Genomic DNA, 20580 nt, shown 5'->3' with positions numbered 1-20580 from the left:
TTTCACAAAAATGATCATGTAGTTATACAGTAGTGAATTGAGAGTTGTGAAGATTTCTGAGTGGTGCTTCTGTCATTGTGTGTGGTTAACTTGCTTCTCAGATGATCATTGTTTAACGTAGAAGACCTCAGTGAACTGATGTCGCATCTTCTGATCCACCAGGTCTCCCCTAACATAATTTGTAAGACAAGTACATTAAATGTAGGGCCCATAACGGAGTTGGGGCATTTGACCACAACTCGCCACGATATGACTGGAAAAATTGCTGATGTGGCGTAAAAGCCATAATTATTCAATCATTTGACAAGAACACAGATATTTTTGTGGGTCAAATCACAGGCACCACAGTGTGCAACAATTAAGGTCCAATCATAGCCACAGAGCCATCAATTTTTTTTATTGTCGTGATGCCAGAAACATAAAATGATCACTCCTGATCTCCACTGAACCATGTCGACGGTGCTACAGGTCATTTTTTGTCAGAGGGAGTACGGTACTTCCGACTTTCTAAGAAAACGGTACCACAGAACATTTTTTCAGATACTCAACACTGTTTTGGATCACCAGTAATACACCTGGAAAGTCTGAAGTTGATCGAGTGAAAGAGTGTGAAGAAAAGTCAGGACCTACGTGTGCATACATATATACTTAGGCCAACATGTACACAAATTCTTTCCTTTGTAGTTATAAAGGACTACCTGGTATACACGTAGATGCAGGCTTACGTATAAACTGCCCAAAACCATTCTAACATAAAGTGATTAGTTCACCTCTTCTACAAAAGGAATGAATTGGAATGAAGTTGATACGTTTATTTCGCATCAACCTGTGTTGGGTTTATTTTAATGACTCACTCACTGACAATTTTATTCTGTACTTTTCATCTGGTGCTTTGATAGCAGGGGTTGCAGTATTAATTTTTTCTATGGTAACCTGCCTGATGTTACAGGTAGATTTTCATTTACTTTTCTAAAAATTTCTTTACCCGTACAAACTTGTTAACAACTGCCGTCTTTGGGTCAAAAGATGATAGAATGGCTGTTGATATTTTGTAAGGCGGATCGGAAGCTGGAGACCATGTTATTCCTCTTTAGTAACTAATGGTGTGGGTGAAACAAATGGTCGTTAACATTATTGCATAGGAAAATACCTAGTTTTGAATAGCTTTTGATGTGTCAGGACTAAGAAACAAGTTAGTTTTTGTCCTCCATGCATCTTGAAATCTGAAAATTTCAGATTCCTCCTACTTGCAGTAATGTGTATGGATATAATATTATAGACAAGCTGTGCTGGTAATTCTAGTGTGCGGCGTCTAGGCCTTTGTGTTAACAGACTACATGTCCTTGTGAATAAAGACCATTGTTAATAATAAAGTTTCTGTATTCTGTATAGCACTAGAGAGATTATGCACTGCACGTGTAAAAAGAAATGTGTGAAAAACACATGTATCCTATACTTTTATTAGGGAAATTGCCTGTATAATTGGCAAGTTACAATGACAGCAAAAAATAGCATTGAAGTGAAAGTATTTAAAAACATTTATTTGAATTAACACTGTTTAATTAGACTGTATAGCCAGCCACAGCACTATATGTACTCTGTGTGTCCCAACAGCATTCTGTAATACCTTGGTGTCTTTTAATTATGTGTAAGATAGTATTCAGACAGGAATTCAGATGTTTGACAGTATACGCAGAACTCACACGTTGACATGTTTGCAGGCTAAAACTGATTGTAGAAAAAATTAAAACTGGGAAAATGGCTTTTGTTAGAACAAGACAAAAGGTAGAATGTGTATAAATTTTTCCTTGCACATTTGCAAGTAGAGCATCTTGTTCATGTCACAGTTATTAAATTTCCTGCCCTCAAGGAAGTATTTTAATCTGACTCTTATACAATGCACAGGTTATCCCTTTTCCTGTGTTAAACCTTGCTCTAGGGGTGTTTTCATGGCACTTGGCTCGAATACGCCCAATTATTCTTTTATTTCTTGCTGAAGACTCTCTTGATTTCTTTAAGCAATTTTAACCAAATTTGTGTGCATGTGTATCTATGTAGTCCAGTAAAACACTAATGCTTGATGTGGACCTATTTTACAAGGTCATTGATCCTGTGCTTCCATTATCTTATACTTAAGCACATGTACCGTCTTTTTTCTTCCCCATCTCAACCAATCAGTGTACAGATATTCTCTGTTGAACACATATAAGCTTTGTTGCTCAAAAATGACATTGTGTGCTGAATAGGTTAGCCCATGATTGACTCGTACACCACAACATGCAGTAAGTGTTGCAGTATTTTGTAGAGTCCCCATTCATCAGTAACCCAACTTCATCAGTAACCCAACTTCATCAGTAACCCAACTTCATCAGTAACCCAACTTCTACAGCATTTGAAGCTGTACGTAGGACTGATGAATAGTTAGTGCTTTCTTGTTGTTTTCACTGATTGTCAATTATAGTGATGGTAACTCCCAGCCTACCCATCTAAGTATGTGAATACATGTAGCACACTGGAGTGAATATGTAGGCCCTACCTATACAACCTGTAATGGACTGTAGCACACTGGGGGGAATATGTAGGCCCTACCTATACAACCTGTAATGCACTGTAGCACACTGGAGTGAATATGTAGGCCCTACCTATACAACCTGTAAGGCACTGTAGCACACTGGAGTGAATATGTAGGCCCTACCTATACAACCTGTAATGCACTGTAGCACACTGGAGGGAATATGTAGGCCCTACCTATACAACCTGTAATGGACTGTAGCACACTGGAGTGAATATGTAGGCCCTACCTATACAACCTGTAATGGACTGTAGCACACTGGAATGAATATGTAGGCCCTACCTGAACAACCTGTAATGGACTGTAGCACACTGGAGTGAATATGTAGGCCCTACCTATACAACCTGTAATGGACTGTAGCACACTGGAATGAATATGTAGGCCCTACCTGAACAACCTGTAATGGACTGTAGCACACTGGAGTGAATATGTAGGCCCTACCTATACAACCTGTAATGGACTGTAGCACACTGGAATGAATATGTAGGCCCTACCTGAACAACCTGTAATGGACTGTAGCACACTGGAGTGAATATGTAGGCCCTACCTATACAACCTGTAATGGACTGTAGCACACTGGAATGAATATGTAGGCCCTACCTGAACAACCTGTAATGGACTGTAGCACACTGGAGTGAATATGTAGGCCCTACCTGAACAACCTGTAATGGACTGCAGTTTTTGTTTCAGTTTCATTTTGCGTTTCTGTGGACATCAGTGAATCACAGACACACTAGGATGTGAAACAATCTATCCATAGTTACCATATTTTGTCATGTTACAGATAATTTGCATCTCAGGAAGTTTCATATTCACACTATATGTCATAAATATTAAAAGGTATGGTCTCTCCTTTTACTACTACAGTGCTGGTATATCCTCAGTGACTACCACTGGTAATAGATGTGCCTTCCTTCACATTGACCAGGACATTTATGACTGCCATGTCTGGTTTTCTGTATTCCTGCACATGACTAAAAACTAAAAAATTTTTAAAATTGAAGGAACACAAAGGAATATATTTGTTTTGATAAATGATTGCTTGAAGAGCTCAAACATTTAGATTTATTTCCTAACTTGTCATTTGAAGTTGTCAGGCATGTACTGGTAGACCTTTGGAAACCCTGTGGTAAATTCATGATGTATCTTGCAAGTGTGTTCACATGAAAATCATCATTTCCTACATCCAAAACTGTTATAATGTAAACACCAGTTGACAAGTAAATAAATAGTAAAACCTGTCTGTTTTGTCTGTTGCAGCCAGTGCCTCGCCAGCCTTACTAGGATCTAACAAATGCACCTTTGGACCAAGCTACTGGTGCAGTCATGTCAAACATGCCCGGGAGTGTGGTGCCATGCAGCACTGCATCACGGCTGTGTGGAAATACAACATAGTGCCAGTCAAAGAGGTATATTAGAGGAGTCCTCAAGTGGATGCATGTTCCTGCTATCTCATTTCTCTGTTTTCTCTTGTATTTTAAATTTTTCTTATAAAGACAACCGTGGCCACTTTCACAAAACATTGTGAATCAATCTTCGTAACTTTTCTGCTAGATGACGTCGCCTTATGGCAACATAATCTTGACAAGAAGTTACGAGATATGTCACTTACAAAGTTTTGTGAAAGTTGCCCCAGAATTTCTCTCCTAAGTTGTATTTCTGAGTAGAAAATATAGGCCTAATGTTCATCTCAAGATGACATGGATTTGAACAAGAATTGTTTAAGATACCTGAACTGATAGTTACATGTATTTGTCGAATTCAAGTGTGAAGGTATGTATGTGAGCTGTATTGTTTCCTGTTTCATTTCAGTTCACTCCCGTGTGCTTGAACATGTCAGGATACCTTGTACATGTTGTACCAGGAAGCTCTCCAATGAGTGCTTCCTTTAATAAGTTTGGCTTTCAGATGTTGGGTTCATGTTTAAGAGTTGCCTAGCTGTAATCTTTGCCTTTTTCCTGTTACAGGACCCCAAATGTGAGATCTGTGTGTTTGCTGTGACTGAGGCTCGTAAATTCCTCAAGGACAATGCTACAAAGGTGATTATCCTATGTGGATAACCTGCTGATCCGTGCTAGAAGCAGTGGACAAGATAGCGTTGTTAAGTGTCACACCTGTACAGGTAACACTGGCAGGTTAGGAAAGGAGACATCGTGAGTACGGGATTAAAAGCAATGATTTGCTACTGGCCTAGTAACACGCTTCCCCAGTGGGTGATAACCTCGTAGTCTACGTGGTCAGTTGCTAGGTCCACCTTTGTACCCTCTGTTATCCCAGCTGGGGATAGAAAGTGGGATTCTTTGTAACTATAAGGCCTTAACACTTCGTTCAGTCACCTGATCAGAAGACTATATTTACACCTGTACATGTAATACATGTCTTATTTTGTGACTCATGCATACCATTTTTAGAAAACATCTTTTTTTCAGTAGTAATATCATCCAGTTTAAAACGCTGCTTTACATATGATAGTGTAGTCCAGTAGCTAGAGATTGTTGTTGGTTTCTTTTTAACTTTTGAAAGCATACCGTGAAATTATTTTTAGGAATCATACAGCATTGTGGCTCTTTGTTGCGTTCCAGTTGTGGAATAGCAGGGCTTAAAAAAGCACAAAAATCACAATAAAATTTAACACATTTGATATCACAGCACTCAGTTCACAAATTCTAGTGACATGATTACATGAATCTGATTTTACTTCAGCCCAGGTAGATGTGAAGCAACACATGTAGTCTGGGATTTTTGATAAACCTTGTGGACTAGATGTAGTAGTGAGTTATTGAAGGTTACACTTTAATAACATCTATATGTAGTGGTGAGTGAAGGTTAATAGGGTACATATACAGATGTGTGAAGGTTAATAGGGTACATGTAGTTGTGAGTGAGGGTTAATAGGTTATGTGTGGTGATGAGTGAAGGTTAATAGGTTATGTGTAGTGATGAGTGAAGGTTAATAGGTCATGTGTAGGGATGAGTGAAGGTTAATAGGTTACGTGTAATGAGTGAAGGTTAATAGGTTACGTGCAGTGTTGAGTGAAGGTTAATAGGTAACGTGAAGTGATGAGTGAAGGTTAATAGGTTACGTGTAATGTTGAGTGAAGGTTAGTAGGTTACATGTAGTAGTGAGTGAAGGCTACATATGGTGCTGAGTGAGCGAAGGTTAATAGGTTACTTGTGTATAGTGATGAGTGAGAGAAGGTTAATAGTCTACATGTAGCAGTGAGTGAAGGTTAATAGACTACATATGGTGATGAGTGAGTGAAGGTTAATAGGTTACATGTGAATAGTGATGAGTGAGATAAGGTTAATAGTCTACATGTAGCAGTGAGTGAAGGTTAATAGACTACATATGGTGATGAGTGAGTGAAGGTTAATAGGTTACATGTGAATAGTGATGAGTGAGATAAGGTTAATAGTCTGCATGTAGTAGTGAGTGTAGGTTAATAGGCTTAATAGACTAGCTGTAGAAGTGAGTCAGTTACCACTTAATAGACTAGATGTAGCAGTGAGTCAGTTACCACTTAATAGACTAGATGTAGCAGTGAATCAGTTACCACTTAATAGACTAGATGTAGCAGTGAGTCAGTTACCACTTAATAGACTAGATGTAGCAGTGAGTCAATTACCACTTAATAGACTAGATGTAGCAGTGAGTCAGTTACCACTTAATAGACTAGATGTAGCAGTGAGTCAATTACCACTTAATAGACTAGATGTAGCAGTGAGTCAGTTACCACTTAATAGACTAGATGTAGCAGTGAGTCAGTTACCACTTAATAGACTAGATGTAGCAGTGAGTCAGTTACCACTTAATAGACTAGCTGTAGCAGTGAGTCAATTACCACTTAATAGACTAGATGTAGCAGTGAGTCATTTACCACTTAATAGACTAGATGCAACAGTGAGTCAGTTACCAGTCAGTAGACTAGATGAAGCAGTGAGTCAGTTACCACACAATAGACCAGATGTAGCAGTGGGTCAGTTACCACTCAAGCACCACTCAGCATGTTGTTACCCTTGACAAGGTAATTGAGGAGAACATGTGGTATATTGTGTTTTTACCTTCCCCATTCCAGGCACAGTTGACAGAGTTCCTTGAGAAAGGCTGCGCCCTCTTGCCTGATGAGAAACTGAAGAAAGAGGTGAGAAAGTTTGGTCCAGAGGTTGTAAATCTTCTGCATGACATAGTAGAACCTGCTTCTGTAATATTTAGCCCAGATCAAGTTACTGGATTTACATCTATATTTTACTCAATACTACTCCTCTCATTGGGTTTGTAACACCGATACAGGGATAGTGAATATTGGTGAAGACGATGTTCCAGATTACCAAAGAGAAGCAGAGACATCTGCCATAGTAGGTTATCACATATACACATGTGCATTTTATACCACCCTTGTTAAATCAAACTTCCCGGATCTGAAGTCCACAGTATGTTTTCTTAATGACTTTAAAGCAAACCAAGCCTTTGAGACATAATAATGTATATGTTTATGTGTCCTTTTTTGCTAACTGACAGTAAAGTGCATGTACTGATGTGGTTGTATGTTCCAGTGTGACGACATGGTGAAGGAGTATTTACCAGAGATTTTACAGCTTCTCTCCAGTGAACTCGTAAGTTCTTACTGTTCTAACTCAGGGCTTCCTCTGGGTCAGTATTTTTTTTTTTTTTTTAGCTACTCACCAGTTTTTGTAACAAATACATTTTTTCTATATCTATACTTTCTTAGTGGCCTTTACTTAATCTTTGTGGTCTTCAGCTGATTGAATGGGAGAAGTATCTATGACTCTTAGTGGTGTCCATCTGTAATTCGTTTTTATCTGCCTTGGTATAGCTGCTAAAATTAGTTTGATCTCTTCCAGCTATATCTAGAGTTTATCCCATGCCACATTTAGAACAATTGCCCTCAAAATAATAGCAGAGTGTTTTTTTTTAAAACAATCAAATTTTTTTTCAATTAATCTGTGTAGGGTCCTAATAAAATTTCCTCTCAGAAAAGTTTAATTCATAAATTTAGTTCAAGGGTGGAATTTTTCAACTTCATTTACATTTCTAACACTACCTATATTTATCTCCCTTAATAGTTGTGTTTTTTTTAATTTAATTTTTTTCTTTCAATTTGGCTATGAAAGGCGGCCCCAAAAATGCCATGATTCTCGTTCATTACTTAACAAAAATGATTTTCAAGCATTATCTAATGTAAGTCAACTTCCAAGAATGCTGAACCCTCTTTATAGATTTCTGTTAATTACAATCACCGTGACTATGTTGTTGTTGTTTCGCTGAAATGAAGGCGTTTGAAATAAAAGTAAATGGATTGTTTTCATCAGAAAAATGGTGAAAATACGCATAAAACGACCCAAAACTCTCATGCATGAAAAGTACTAGGAAAACTTTGCCAGGTACTTTGTGTATAATGTTTGTACATTTTCTTAGATAAATAAATTCATCACCGAAAACATTTCGAATTTTATCACCATTTCCAAAAATTGTTCTTAAATTTGCAACAGTGACGTGCACCTGTGGAAGCTCTGCTGCCATTTGTTTTTTTAAAAAATTTAAAAAAACTGATGTGATGCTTGCTTAAAAGAATAAAATAAAATAAAATAAACGCAGGTGGTTTATACAAAACTGTGATTACGTTCACCAACCTGTTATTCCCGTGTGGAAAGAGAACAAAAAACAAATGGCCATGTGCATAACGAGTCTTCACACTGTCGCCATTTCCATCACTTCAATAGCCAGTAAATAATTTTGTCGCCAAAAACTTTCGGCATTTTCCTGATTTTATGGTCAATCCAAAGTTGTATTTGCAATTGGCGACAATGGTGAGCGCGAGCGGAACTCCTGGTAACTCATAGATGTATTTGCAATTGGCGACAGTGGTGAGCGCAAGCGGAACTCCTGGTAACTCACAGTTGTATTTGCAATTGGCGACAATGGTGAGCGCAAGCGGAACTCCTGGTAACTCACAGATGTATTTGCAATTGGCGACAATGGTGAGCGCGAGCGGAACTCCTGGTAACTCACAGATGTATTTGCAATTGGCGACAATGGTGAGCGCGAGCAGAACTACTGGTAACTCACAGTTGTATTTGCAATTGGCGACAGTGGTGAGCGCGAGCAGAACTCCTGGTAACTCACAGTTGTATTTGCATTTGCGACAATGGTGAGCGCGAGCGGAACTCCTGGTAACTCACAGTTGTATTTGCAATCGGCGACAGTGGTGAGCGCCAATTGACTATTGCAGAACTCCTGGTAACTCACAGTTGTATTTGCAATTGGCGACAATGGTGAGTGCGAGCGGAACTCCTGGTAACTCACAGTTGTATTTGCAATTGGCGACAGTCGTGAGCGTGAGCGGAACTCCTGGTAATGCACAGTTGTATTTGCAATTGGCGACAGTGGTGAGCGCGAGCGGAACTCCTGGTAACTCAGTTGTATTTGCAATTGGCGACAGTGGTGAGCGCAAGCGGAACTCCTGGTAACTCACAGTTGTATTTGCAATTGGCGACAATGGTGAGCGGAACTCCTGGTAACTCACAGATGTATTTGCAATTGGCGACAATGGTGAGCGCGAGCGGAACTCCTGGTATCTCACAGTAAAAGAAGTTTCCGATTTTCCCATAAGGATCTGGCACGTTGATTATTGAGTGGTGACTGGGTGTGGTACAGCTAATTGAAATATGTTTGGCTTGATACTGTTCATGTTTTGGGTGGAAGTTTATGTAATAGTACAATTTATTAAATTTACTGCAGGTATTGCATTTCATGATACACCTTGGAGGAGAGTCTTATAAAATGAGTTAAATGAAATCTGCAATTTGACAGAATAGAAGATATGGCATTTTACATGGGGCTTTCATTTTTGTATAGTCCAGGTAGGCGTACATTGGCTTAAACTGTAGCTCCACCTAAAAGTCAGGTGGCAAGGTATGGTGTTTTTCTCTAGGTGCTGCCTAATTTAGTTTGTAGGACATTCAGCACCAAGTGCCAAATGCAATAAAGTAAGTAAATGGTAAATCTTAACAGATGTCCAATTTATAATCATGTGTTGTGTCCTGATCATTTACATAGCTGGCTTGTCCGTTTATATAGATTTGGAATCGGTGAGCTTACATGTAGGTTGTGTGCAAATGTGAACTGATCACATGATTGTGTTTCTGTGTTGTGATAGGACCCCAAAGCCGTGTGTGCAGCTATAGGGATGTGTACTGCTGAGCTCACCAAAGACCCGGTAAGATGACAAACTCTAGGTCTTTGTATCTACATTGATCATTACATTCACATGGATTATCCCCCAACCTCATTACTTTGTAGGGTAATCACATGCCACAGCTGGTATTGACAGATTTTGAGACACAGGATAAGCACTAATTGGTGCGTTTAGAACTTTCAGTGTCCCTTAAATGAATTGTCCGTTGGTGATAAATGCTGGTCTGGAACTAGTAACTTTATCCACAAACCTAACCTACCCACCTGTCTGCAGTGTGTAGCTGTTTCCCTGATGTATCCACAAACCTTACCCACCCACCTGTCTGCAGTGTGTAGCTGTTTCCCTCTAACCCACCCACCTGTGTGCAGTGTGTAGCTGTTTCCCTGTCACACACCCACCTGTCTGCAGTGTGTAGCTGTTTCCCTGATTTATCCACAAACCTTACCCACCCACCTGTGTGCAGTGTGTAGCTGTTTCCCTGTAACCCACCCACCTGTGTGCAGTGTGTAGCTGTTTCCCTGTAACACACCCACCTGTCTGCAGTGTGTAGCTGTTTCCCTGTAACCCACCCACCTGTGTGCAGTGTGTAGTTGTTTCCCTGATTTATCCACAGTCCTTACACACTCACCTGTCTGCACTGTGTAGCTGTTTCCCTGATTTAGCACAATACCACCTCTTCTATAGTGTGAATATATGTATGCTTCTGTATCACCTTCCTTATTGCTTCTTGTGTGTTTTTTTCTGTGACGATGACAACGTTTTATCCTGTCCTAGTCTGTACATGTTGTACTTGACTCATATTTGATGTCGAATTATAGTACATGTGGTGTTTACATATTGAGTCATAAAGTTAACTGTCTGTATATTTCTTTGTGGGACAAGCATGTTGTCCCAGTCACCTGTAATGACAACGGCGGTAGTTTTGTGTGATTTGTGGTGCATAAGTCTTGTTCCAAAGCACCAGCCTTCTTGTGTTCTGAATGTAAATTTGTGAAAACTTTATAGAATGTAAACTATACATGTATGAAAAACTGTGAAAGTGTATTGAAAAAAAAAATGTATTGATAGTGATAGTTTTGCATGAGTATTTGATAGTATCCTTGTTGTTGTAAGTAGACATGTTCATTTATTTTCAGTGGCATTCCGTGTTTATTGATAATGTCCAAACTTCAGATGGATCTTGTAAGGAGTACATGTACAGCAGGTCCTATCCAGACATTCCTACATTGATGGCATTAAGAGACAATTAAATAAATAAACAAATATTGAATTGGAAGATACTTGTTAATGTAGATCATGAAGTGTACATGACTTTATGGCTTCACCCTCTCCCTGGGCTCTCCAGGCTCCTCCCTCCAGCCTAACCTCAGTCTTCCTCTCCCAATCAGGAATCACAACCTCCAATCACAACCACATCTTCCCAACCTGACCTGTGCGCCGACTGTACCAAGTTTATAAAGGATGTGGAGACCATTCTCAATGAGAACCAGACTGTGGTAAGGTTATGTGTCTTCCCAAGTAGACTAGGGGGATATTAATCACATGCATCAGTGTAATGCTCAGTAAATGTTTTCTGGAAAGAAAAGAATGTCTCATGTTAATATTACAGCTGATAAGTTTGTAGTTCCATTGTTCCAAGACTTTTTCCAAGATTAAATGTTCACTTACCCAAGACAATGAAAATTGCAGTGGAATAAGTCACAAGAACATTTTGATTTGACTTTGACCATAATGCTGTTCTACACATAGGGGCACTGCGTTAGAATTTAGATATGTAATGTAAAGTGTATTGATTTTATTTATATTGATGTTCATCATACTCAAGAATGGTTCACTCTTAATGATAAATGTCAGATGTTGGTTTGAAGGGATCAGCGGTGCACATAGTAAAAACTTTGCACAGACAGGAACATATGTCCTGGGAGACCATCCTGATGTAAACGACAGATGAACTAGAAAGAGCGAGAATAGAGCCACCTGCCAACAGTCAGGGCGCTGATTGGCTACAGTGAGATGAGCTTTAGCCACATGTAGATATGGAATGATTATAAATGTATTGTTAATGCGATTACAGTGTGACTATTATGTTATTAATCCAGCTGTGTGACTGTATTGTAAATTCAGGCTCAGATTGAGGAGAATCTGGACGTCCTGTGTGCTCATATGGGGCCACTGGAAGATATGGTAAGCTTGGATCAGCCATTTTTACTTATATGTATACAGAAAATCCCTTTATGTTGTGTGGACATAACAGTTTGCCAAGATGTAATTGTTTAACTATGGCTTTCAAAACAAATTTGACCATGGTGTGTTTTATGGAGAAATGGCTTGATTGGTTGAGTTCTTGTCCAATGAGAACTATCCCCTTATTCTTGTCATTTCAGTGCAAGAAGTTGGTAGCTCAGTATGTTCCGTTGTTCCTGGATATGCTGTCTTCAGAATTTGTAAGTAACGTCCACTGTGTGTCAGAATTGTTCTGGATTATGTTGACTTACAGGTACTGATTTTTGTAATGTAATTTTGGTCTTAATGGATATTCATACAGTACATGGTGAGACGTGTATTTTCAGTCTAAGACAGGCAGACATACAGAAGAATTAGGATGAGGAAGAATTCCTAGAAAAGAACCCTATTTGCTCATAGCATTATAAAATGGTGCCACATTCTATAATGTGTGTTGCACATTTATGACCTCAATTTGTGTACCCTTCTTGTGATCTCTATTGAATTAACTGTAGTCCAGAGGTCACCTCACCCTGCTTTCCAGGTAGATATAATTGTGTTATCCAAACTTTGTTGTCCATTTGTTTCTGACAGAATCCAGGTGTGATATGCCGTATCCTTGGATTGTGCAAATCTGGGAACGTCAAAGATGCTATGGAGTTCCGGCTGAAATTCCTAGAGCTGGTTAAACACATTCCCATGGTAAGTTGTACACTAATATACATGGTAGGTCCCATGTTTTCTGCTGCTTTGTATGGAAATTTCTCTCAGAACTGGGTTTGTCAAAGCTTGTCTTCTATTTACACTATGGCGAGCATTTCCATTGTAGAATTATGCTCTGCTAACGTGATTTAACTCCCTTTCTACAGACAAATGACATTAATGGCCCAGAGGAATGTAATATTTGCAAAACTGTGATGACGGAGATACAGGCATTGGACCGGGACGCCAAGACCCAGGTATTTGTTTGATTTATTTATTTATTTGATTGTTTTACACTGTACTCAAGAATATTTCACTTATACGACGGCGGCCAGGATTATGGAGGGAGAAAACGGGGGGAAACTGGCTGCCATGTGCAGGTTGCTGCAGAACATCCCACAACTTCATCAGGTGTTTAATGTTGAGGACTTCAATCTTAAATCTTTAGATCATGTGTTTCAGTTCTGCCTCTGGTTTCTGGCTCCTTGACTTGATAGTGTGTGGCATAATCTTGTAAGCAAGCTATTTCTCAATATTGGGGGTTTGTTTTTGTTGTTGTTTTCTTTTTTCTTGAGATTTAACTGTTGATGATTTTTGTGACCGCTCTTCATTTCAGATTGAAGTGGAGAACCTGCTGATACAGAACATCTGTCCTTTGTTTGGCCAGATGAAGACTGAGGTAAGCATATCCCCCAAGTCAGTCATCTTGTGTATCCCCTTTCTTTGGCTAGATGAAGGCTGAGGTAAGCATATCCCCAAGTCAGTCATCTGGTGTATCCCCCTTTGTTTGGCCAGATGAAGGCTGAGGTAAGCATATCCCCAAAGTCAGTCATCTGGTGTATCCCCTTTCTTTGGCTAGATGAAGGCTAAGGTAAGCATATCCCCCAAGTCAGTCACGTTGTTTATCCCCTTTGTTTGGCCAGATGAAGGCTGAGGTAAATTATAACTAAAGGTGATATGCTTACCTCAATCTTCGTCTGGCCAAAGGGGGTTGAACAGATGAAGGCTGAGGTCAGCATATACTCTGAAGTCAGTATTCTTGTTCACCCCACTTTGTTTTGCCAGATGAAGGCTGAAGTAAACATATCCCCCCAGTTCATCGTCTTGTTCAGCGTGTCAACCATATGAAAGTTGCTGCCTATCATTTGTTTATTCCAAAAGTATACAAGTAAAAAAAACCAAGCTTGCAGCCATACAACTGGGACAAACACCAATAAGTTTGTGCAGTGTTAAAGGGGACATATGCATCCTCTCCTTGAGTGATATAACTAATAATGCACTAAGTGATGCTGGGTAGGTTCTTATTCATCTTCATCTGTACTGACATATATTAATAACATAGCTGATTTTTCTTCTGTTTCAGTGCGAGCAGTTGATTCATGATTATGCCCCCTTGGTCTTTGAGTATCTTGCAAATGAACTGGTGAGCTGTCTTCAGTGCTTCTTTTCTCATTTTCTTGTTTTCTGTTTGTCAGTTTAATGGCTCACTTTAATTGTTCAGTTGATTTATGTAGCCAAGATAAAATTAAAAACACATGGACAACTAGACAGTTTGACAATTTATAGTGTAACACTTATCTCCCTTGATTAAGCGCTGTAGTGATTGGACTGATGACTTTCCAGTAGATTCCAGGGAATCGGACAAGACCTGAGCTAAAATGGGATCTTGTGATGTTTGCATAATATGATAGTACTACCCTAAGACTGTTCCATATTTCTCCTCAGGATCCTAATGTGGCATGTAAGGCTCTACACCTGTGCCCTGCTGTTCAGCGACCGCACCGACGCATCACAGCTGTCAGTGTGGCCACACCCAAACTTGCCGTCAGTATTCGTAAACCTCTGAAGAAAGTCCGCGCCTCAACTGAGTGTTTGCTGTGCGAGTTCGTGCTCAAAGAGCTGGATTCTTTGCTAATGGAGAACTCCACCAGGGTGAGTTTGAAAGGAGTTACAGTACAGCTCAGGCTGAATGTCAGTTATTTAGCGCTCATGTTACGCTCCAAGATTCTGAATAACGCTCCACAGACACGTAACAAATTCTCTACTGGGCTGGGTCATAGACCTGCTGAGAGGGCAGGACTATCGACGGAAGGTGTGAAGGTAGTTCCGTCTACAGACATAGCCTTGTTTGCAAGCAAAGGTGCTGTCCGTGTGTTTCAGCTATTTGAGCATATACTATTAAAAGAAGAAAGTTATTGCAGTATCTAACCTAATGAACTTAAGGGAGTAAAATAAGCGATCAAAGTCATTGAATGGTGTTGACGGTCTGTACACTAATTTTGATATACATTTATATTTTGCCATATAGAACCATGCAACAGATATTTTATAGTAAACAGGCTGAATCTTTGCATAAATTTCACAAGCCAACGCGACTTATGAATAAAGCATGTGCATTAGTGCGAGCTTCTGGCCTAGGAGAAATGGCTGGTGAATTTGTTTTTAATCTAACTGGTGTGTTAACAAAGTTTTCAAGATTTAGCCTACATCGTTGATTGCCTATACCGACATGCTCAGTTGCTGACCAAATGGCCACCCTGGGAGTTGTACAGGAGAGTGATCTACACAGAAACGGCGAATCCAGCTCCAGCAGCCAGTTTTGAGAGATTAATTTATTCCTATTGTTTACAATTTTCAAAACTTTTCAGTGTTTCATTTAAAGTTTAACACTTGTATTATTTACTTAGCCTACTCCAAATACCAATACAACATGCCTATTGTTCTTCAATTTTGGCATAGTGCCATTGCTGGATGCTAAACCTGCCTGGAGTTCTCCATGACACTTCCGAATATTTTAATTAAGCCTGGGATTAAGACAGTGGTCTAATCGCAGATTAAGTCTATAATAATCCGCTGTGATGTTACTGCTTATTAGACACTAGTGATATTTTTTCACACAAGTATAGTAAATACCAAAACATTACTGTCCAACCAAAAAAAAAAAAACAATTTGTAATCACTTTTTTGATACACATATAAGCTGCTCACATACATATTGCCTCAACTGTTACTCAAGTTCACAAACAAAATTTGATGCCAGATGTCTGAATTCATCTAAGTGTTGGCATAAATCATGCATTATTAAGCATAAATTAACAGAGTGGAATGAATTTGAGGAAGGCATTTTATAGTAACAGTCAGACAAGAATATATTTAAGGTACACTGTGCCTGGTAAGCCGAAACTCGAATAAAGTGTATTGGTGCAAATAGGAAATCATTTTTTCTTTTTCCGTGAGCATAGCACTCGAACGCATCTTTTTTTTTTTTTCCTCCATGCGTTTGCCATGAGAGCGCTACATGATTTTGCGAAAACTACAAATTCTCAGTTGTCATATAGACAAAACTTGTCCTATATCATGTTTTTATTTTTTACTACTTCTGTACATGAAATTCATATTGTAATAGCGCATTGTTGTTACTGTGGCACAGCGTCAGAGTTTCATTTTTGGTTTTCAAAATCACTGAGTGGCAGAATTTTTCCCTGCCAAATGACTCCCACAACAAGGAAAACCTTTTACGTAAGACAACAAGTTATTTGTCCATCTTTTAACTTTTTACGGTAGATAAAAAATTAATTAGTTTTAAGCAGTCGTGGTGATCCATTACATATGTCCATATTGGCTCACTCGTTAATCACGACTTTAAAAAAGATTGCACTTGGCGAAAAAAATCACGCAGATCCGGTATTTTACTTCAGTTTCATGTTAGTCCTTTCAAAAAGCTTTTAAACTATTCTAACAAAGAACCAAATTTTCTGTCCTCCACTTCCCACAGTCAGTGCATAGGCCTACCAGTGCTCAGCCACCTGTGTGGGGTCAGCAATTGATCCCTAGTTAACTAGACTGTATTGAGTGAATGCTATTTGAAGTGTTCATTGTGGATGTTGAACTGAAATTTGGTCTGGTTATGGACTTTTATTCTTTATGATAGGTGTACCGTTAAAGAGTAATGGATCTCTGTATTTTTGTGATGTATTGCCTGTAAGGCCCTCAGCCTGCGAACTAAGCTCTGGGACATGTTTCAGAAAGCCATTTGGGATAAACACTTTAATCTTCTTTACAAAACAAAATGTTTCGAGTTGTTTGCTCAAACTTGGTTGAAATTGATCTACCAAGGAATAAAATTGGCAGTAAATATTTTCCCAGTTTGATGTGCTCATTTAGTGTTACATGTGGATGACATTATTAGGGTGAAGCCCAAACTGGCTATGTGAAATGGGAACGCAAGAATGTTGGGTGCGTGAGTGTACTGTCTGATTACTTGAACAAGGGCGTCTACCAAATCTGAAGTATCACCATATCGATGAAAAGCCATTGATCTGATGTATATCGAGGTGTATGTAAATTAACCAGGTTCATGCTTGCTCTACCTTACATTTACCTGTGTTTAAATATGATTATACCCTGACTTTGGGCAGGAGGAAGTGACCCGTGCCCTGGATGCAGTGTGTGCCCGTCTGCCTGACACGATCAGGGTTGAATGCAAGTCATTTGTGGATTCAGTATGCCTCTGCGGTGATCGCGCTGCTAGTGGCTGACCTGGACCCTTCTCAAGTGTGCAGGACTCTGGGTTTCTGCAGCAGGCAGGTGGTTCAGCAGGCAAAACTCAGCCCAATCAAAGATGGAGCCTGTGAGGTCCTGTAAGCTGGTTGTTCAGTACATTGACAGCCTGCTGAAGGACAATGCCACTGAACAGGATATCATGGATCTGTTGGACAAGATTTGCAACTTCTTACCTGACACTTAAAAACTCAGGTAAGTCGCTCTCTTGAAACTTCTTGGAGAGATGCTGGAAACTGAGGAAACATTACTGCCTTTGGTTTTTTGTGTCTTCTTCAAAGATCTGTCATATATAATACAAAAGCCATACGTTGGGACCACAGAAGAGTGCTCTGGCTTTAATAGTCTCTTTTTTATGCCAAAGCTCTCTTAGGGGGCAGTGCTACTCTTTTCGACCCAGACACCTCACAGGGAAATTTCTTATTTTCAATAAGAAAGTAGCAGTATTTGCATGAGGAGCTTTCTTGTGTAGTTTAATGAGAAATAGTGATTACTTCTCCAGCATTGTTGGAATTTGGATTGCTTGTCTTATAACCGTGCATACTGTAAATGCCTTTTTATTCATGGGCATAAACTTGTGCAGATTTGGCAAGAAGACTCATTCGTAAAAACCCACTTTTGCAGATCTTAACAGAATTTTTGGACAACTGATAAACAAAAATCAAACTTCAATACAGAAACGTCAAGTTATACATCAACATTTAACATACGTCAACATTTAAACTTGTTTTGTACCAATAAGAGATGTGACAAAAATTCTATACAATACAGTAATTTGATCAGACAAAGGAAGACTGTTAATCTTTATAAGACGAAGTCCCTTACCTGCCGTGTGAGCAAATATTCGTGTCACTGACTCCGGCAGACGACGAAGGAATAAATGTGATATAAATAAATCCCCCTCTTTTATTTTCATGCATCAGCAGTGTGAGTGAAACTTTGAGTGAACTGTGACAGATTAGTGTAAATTTCTTAGAAATCATCATTGTGAAAGGGAAGTTTGAAATGCAGAGAGCCCCCGAACAATGCGCATCAGATAGGTGATTTGACTGGAAGGCGAGTACAGTCGATAAAAAAAACAGCCTCTCTCCTCGTATGTATATCATATCAGGTACACACACCCAGTACAAATGACTGATTTTTATGTCTCTAACCGCAGCAATAAAGCAACAGCAACAACAGCGTCGCATTGTAGTGCTTGACAACGAATTTATAACTGTAATACATGCTACATTAATAAATTACCTATATATGGGTTTTATATTCGATTGCACTTATTTTCGCGGAAATGTGTTTGCCGCGAAATCCGTGACTGTTCGTACCACGGGAATAAAAAGACATTAACAGTAAGTGTTGGAAGATGTGTGTTCATCTCTGAGCAAAGCCCTTCCTGAAATTCTGATTGATTAATCGGATCTTTAAGGAGAGCCACCTGGACACCCTGTAATGCTGAGAGTGGTAATCAGCTCCTCACAGCTGTATATTTATTTGCATGTACTTACATCATGCTGGCTTCCTCCAGCAACCTTGCGGATGGTCGTGGGTTTCCTCCGGGCTTTGCCCGGTTTCCTCCCACCATAATGCTGGCCGCCATCGTATAAGTGAAATATTCTTGAGTACGGCATAAAACACCAATCAAATGAATAAATAAAATGCATTTACTTACAGTGGAGCAGCATTGTCCAGCAGCATGTTCATTTACTTACAGTGTGACAACCTTGTACAGCAGCATGTTTATTTACTTATAGTGTGACAACCTTGTACAGCAGTATGTTTGTTTACTTATAGTGTGACAACCTTGTACAGCAGCATGTTTGTTTACTTACAGTGTGACAACCTTGTACAGCAGCATGTTTATTTACTTATAGTGTGACAACCTTGTACAGCAGTATGTTTGTTTACTTACAGTGTGACAACCTTGTACAGCAGCATGTTTATTTACTTATAGTGTGACAACCTTGTACAGCAGCATGTTTATTTACTTACAGTGTGACAACCTTGTACAGCAGTATGTTTGTTTACTTAGTGTGACAGCCTTGTACAGCAGCATGTTTATTTACTTACAGTGTGACATCATTTTCCAGCAGCATGTTTATTTACTTATAGTGTGACAACCTTGTACAGCAGCATGTTTATTTACTTACAGTGTGACAGCCTTTTCCAGCAGCATGTTTGTTTACTTACAGTGTGACAGCCTTGTACAGCAGCATGTTTATTTACTTACAGTGTGACATCATTTTCCAGCAGCACGTTTGTTTACTTATTGTGTGACAGCCTTGTCCAGCAGCATGTTTATTTACTTACAGTGTGACAACCTTGTCCAGCAGCATGTTTGTTTACTTACAGTGTGACAGCCTTGTACAGCAGCATGTTTATTTACTTACAGTGTGACAACCTTGTCCAGCAGCATGTTTATTTACTTACAGTGTGACAACCTTGTCCAGCAGCATGTTTGTTTACTTACAGTGTGACAACCTTGTACAGCAGCATGTTTGTTTACTTATTGTGTGACAACCTTGTACAGCAGCATGTTTGTTTACTTACAGTGTGACAGCCTTGTACAGCAGCATGTTTATTTACTTACAGTGTGACAACCTTGTACAGCAGCATGTTTGTTTACTTACAGTGTGACAACCTTGTACAGCAGCATGTTTGTTTACTTATAGTGTGACAACCTTGTACAGCAGCATGTTTGTTTACTTACAGTGTGACAGCCTTGTACAGCAGCATGTTTGTTTACTTACAGTGTGACAACCTTGTACAGCAGCATGTTTATTTACTTAGTGTGACAACCTTGTACAGCAGCATGTTTATTTACTTATAGTGTGACAACCTTGTACAGCAGCATGTTTATTTACTTACAGTGTGACATCATTTTCCAGCAACACGTTTGTTTACTTATTGTGTGACAGCCTTGTCCAGCAGCATGTTTATTTACTTACAGTGTGACATCATTTTCCAGCAGCACGTTTGTTTACTTATTGTGTGACAACCTTGTCCAGCAGCATGTTTGTTTACTTACAGTGTGACATCATTTTCCAGCAGCACGTTTGTTTACTTATTGTGTGACAGCCTTGTCCAGCAGCATGTTTATTTACTTACAGTGTGACATCATTTTCCAGCAGCATGTTTGTTTACTTACAGTGTGACAGCCTTGTACAGCAGCATGTTTGTTTACTTGTTGTGTGACAACCTTGTACAGCAGCATGTTTGTTTACTTACAGTGTGACAACCTTGTCCAGCAGCATGTTTGTTTACTTACAGTGAGACAGCCTTGTCCAGCAGCATGTTTGTTTACTTATAGTG

The 20580-nt window shown here is 39.3% G+C and overlaps 1 protein-coding gene across 1 annotated transcript; it reads left to right on the top strand.

Moving 5' to 3' along the window:
- Positions 1–4318: 4318 nt before the first annotated feature.
- Positions 4319–17487, top strand: LOC135461916 (prosaposin-like). Its single transcript, XM_064739200.1, has 14 exons — positions 4319–4345; positions 4540–4611; positions 6649–6714; positions 7127–7186; positions 9751–9810; positions 11178–11285; positions 11914–11973; positions 12174–12233; positions 12607–12714; positions 12882–12971; positions 13331–13393; positions 14078–14137; positions 14440–14646; positions 17133–17487. Exons 1-14 carry the CDS (start codon positions 4319–4321, stop codon positions 17250–17252), a joined length of 1161 nt encoding a protein of 386 aa, XP_064595270.1. The 3' UTR covers positions 17253–17487.
- Positions 17488–20580: the final 3093 nt, after the last annotated feature.

This window comes from Liolophura sinensis, chromosome 1, assembly GCF_032854445.1.
Source record: "Liolophura sinensis isolate JHLJ2023 chromosome 1, CUHK_Ljap_v2, whole genome shotgun sequence".
NCBI lineage: Eukaryota > Metazoa > Mollusca > Polyplacophora > Chitonida > Chitonidae > Liolophura > Liolophura sinensis.
Note: the sequence above shows the minus strand (reverse complement) of the source record. Positions and strands in the feature narration are given on the sequence as shown.

Bases quoted from the DNA above. Each gene is read 5' to 3' on its own strand.
- LOC135461916 (XM_064739200.1), top strand. From the start codon at position 4,319: ATGTATTTGTCGAATTCAAGTGTGAAG. The intron at 12,972-13,330 runs GTATTTGTTTGA...TCTTCATTTCAG, and splicing joins ACCGGGACGCCAAGACCCAG to ATTGAAGTGGAGAACCTGCT. The intron at 14,138-14,439 runs GTGAGCTGTCTT...ATTTCTCCTCAG, and splicing joins AGTATCTTGCAAATGAACTG to GATCCTAATGTGGCATGTAA.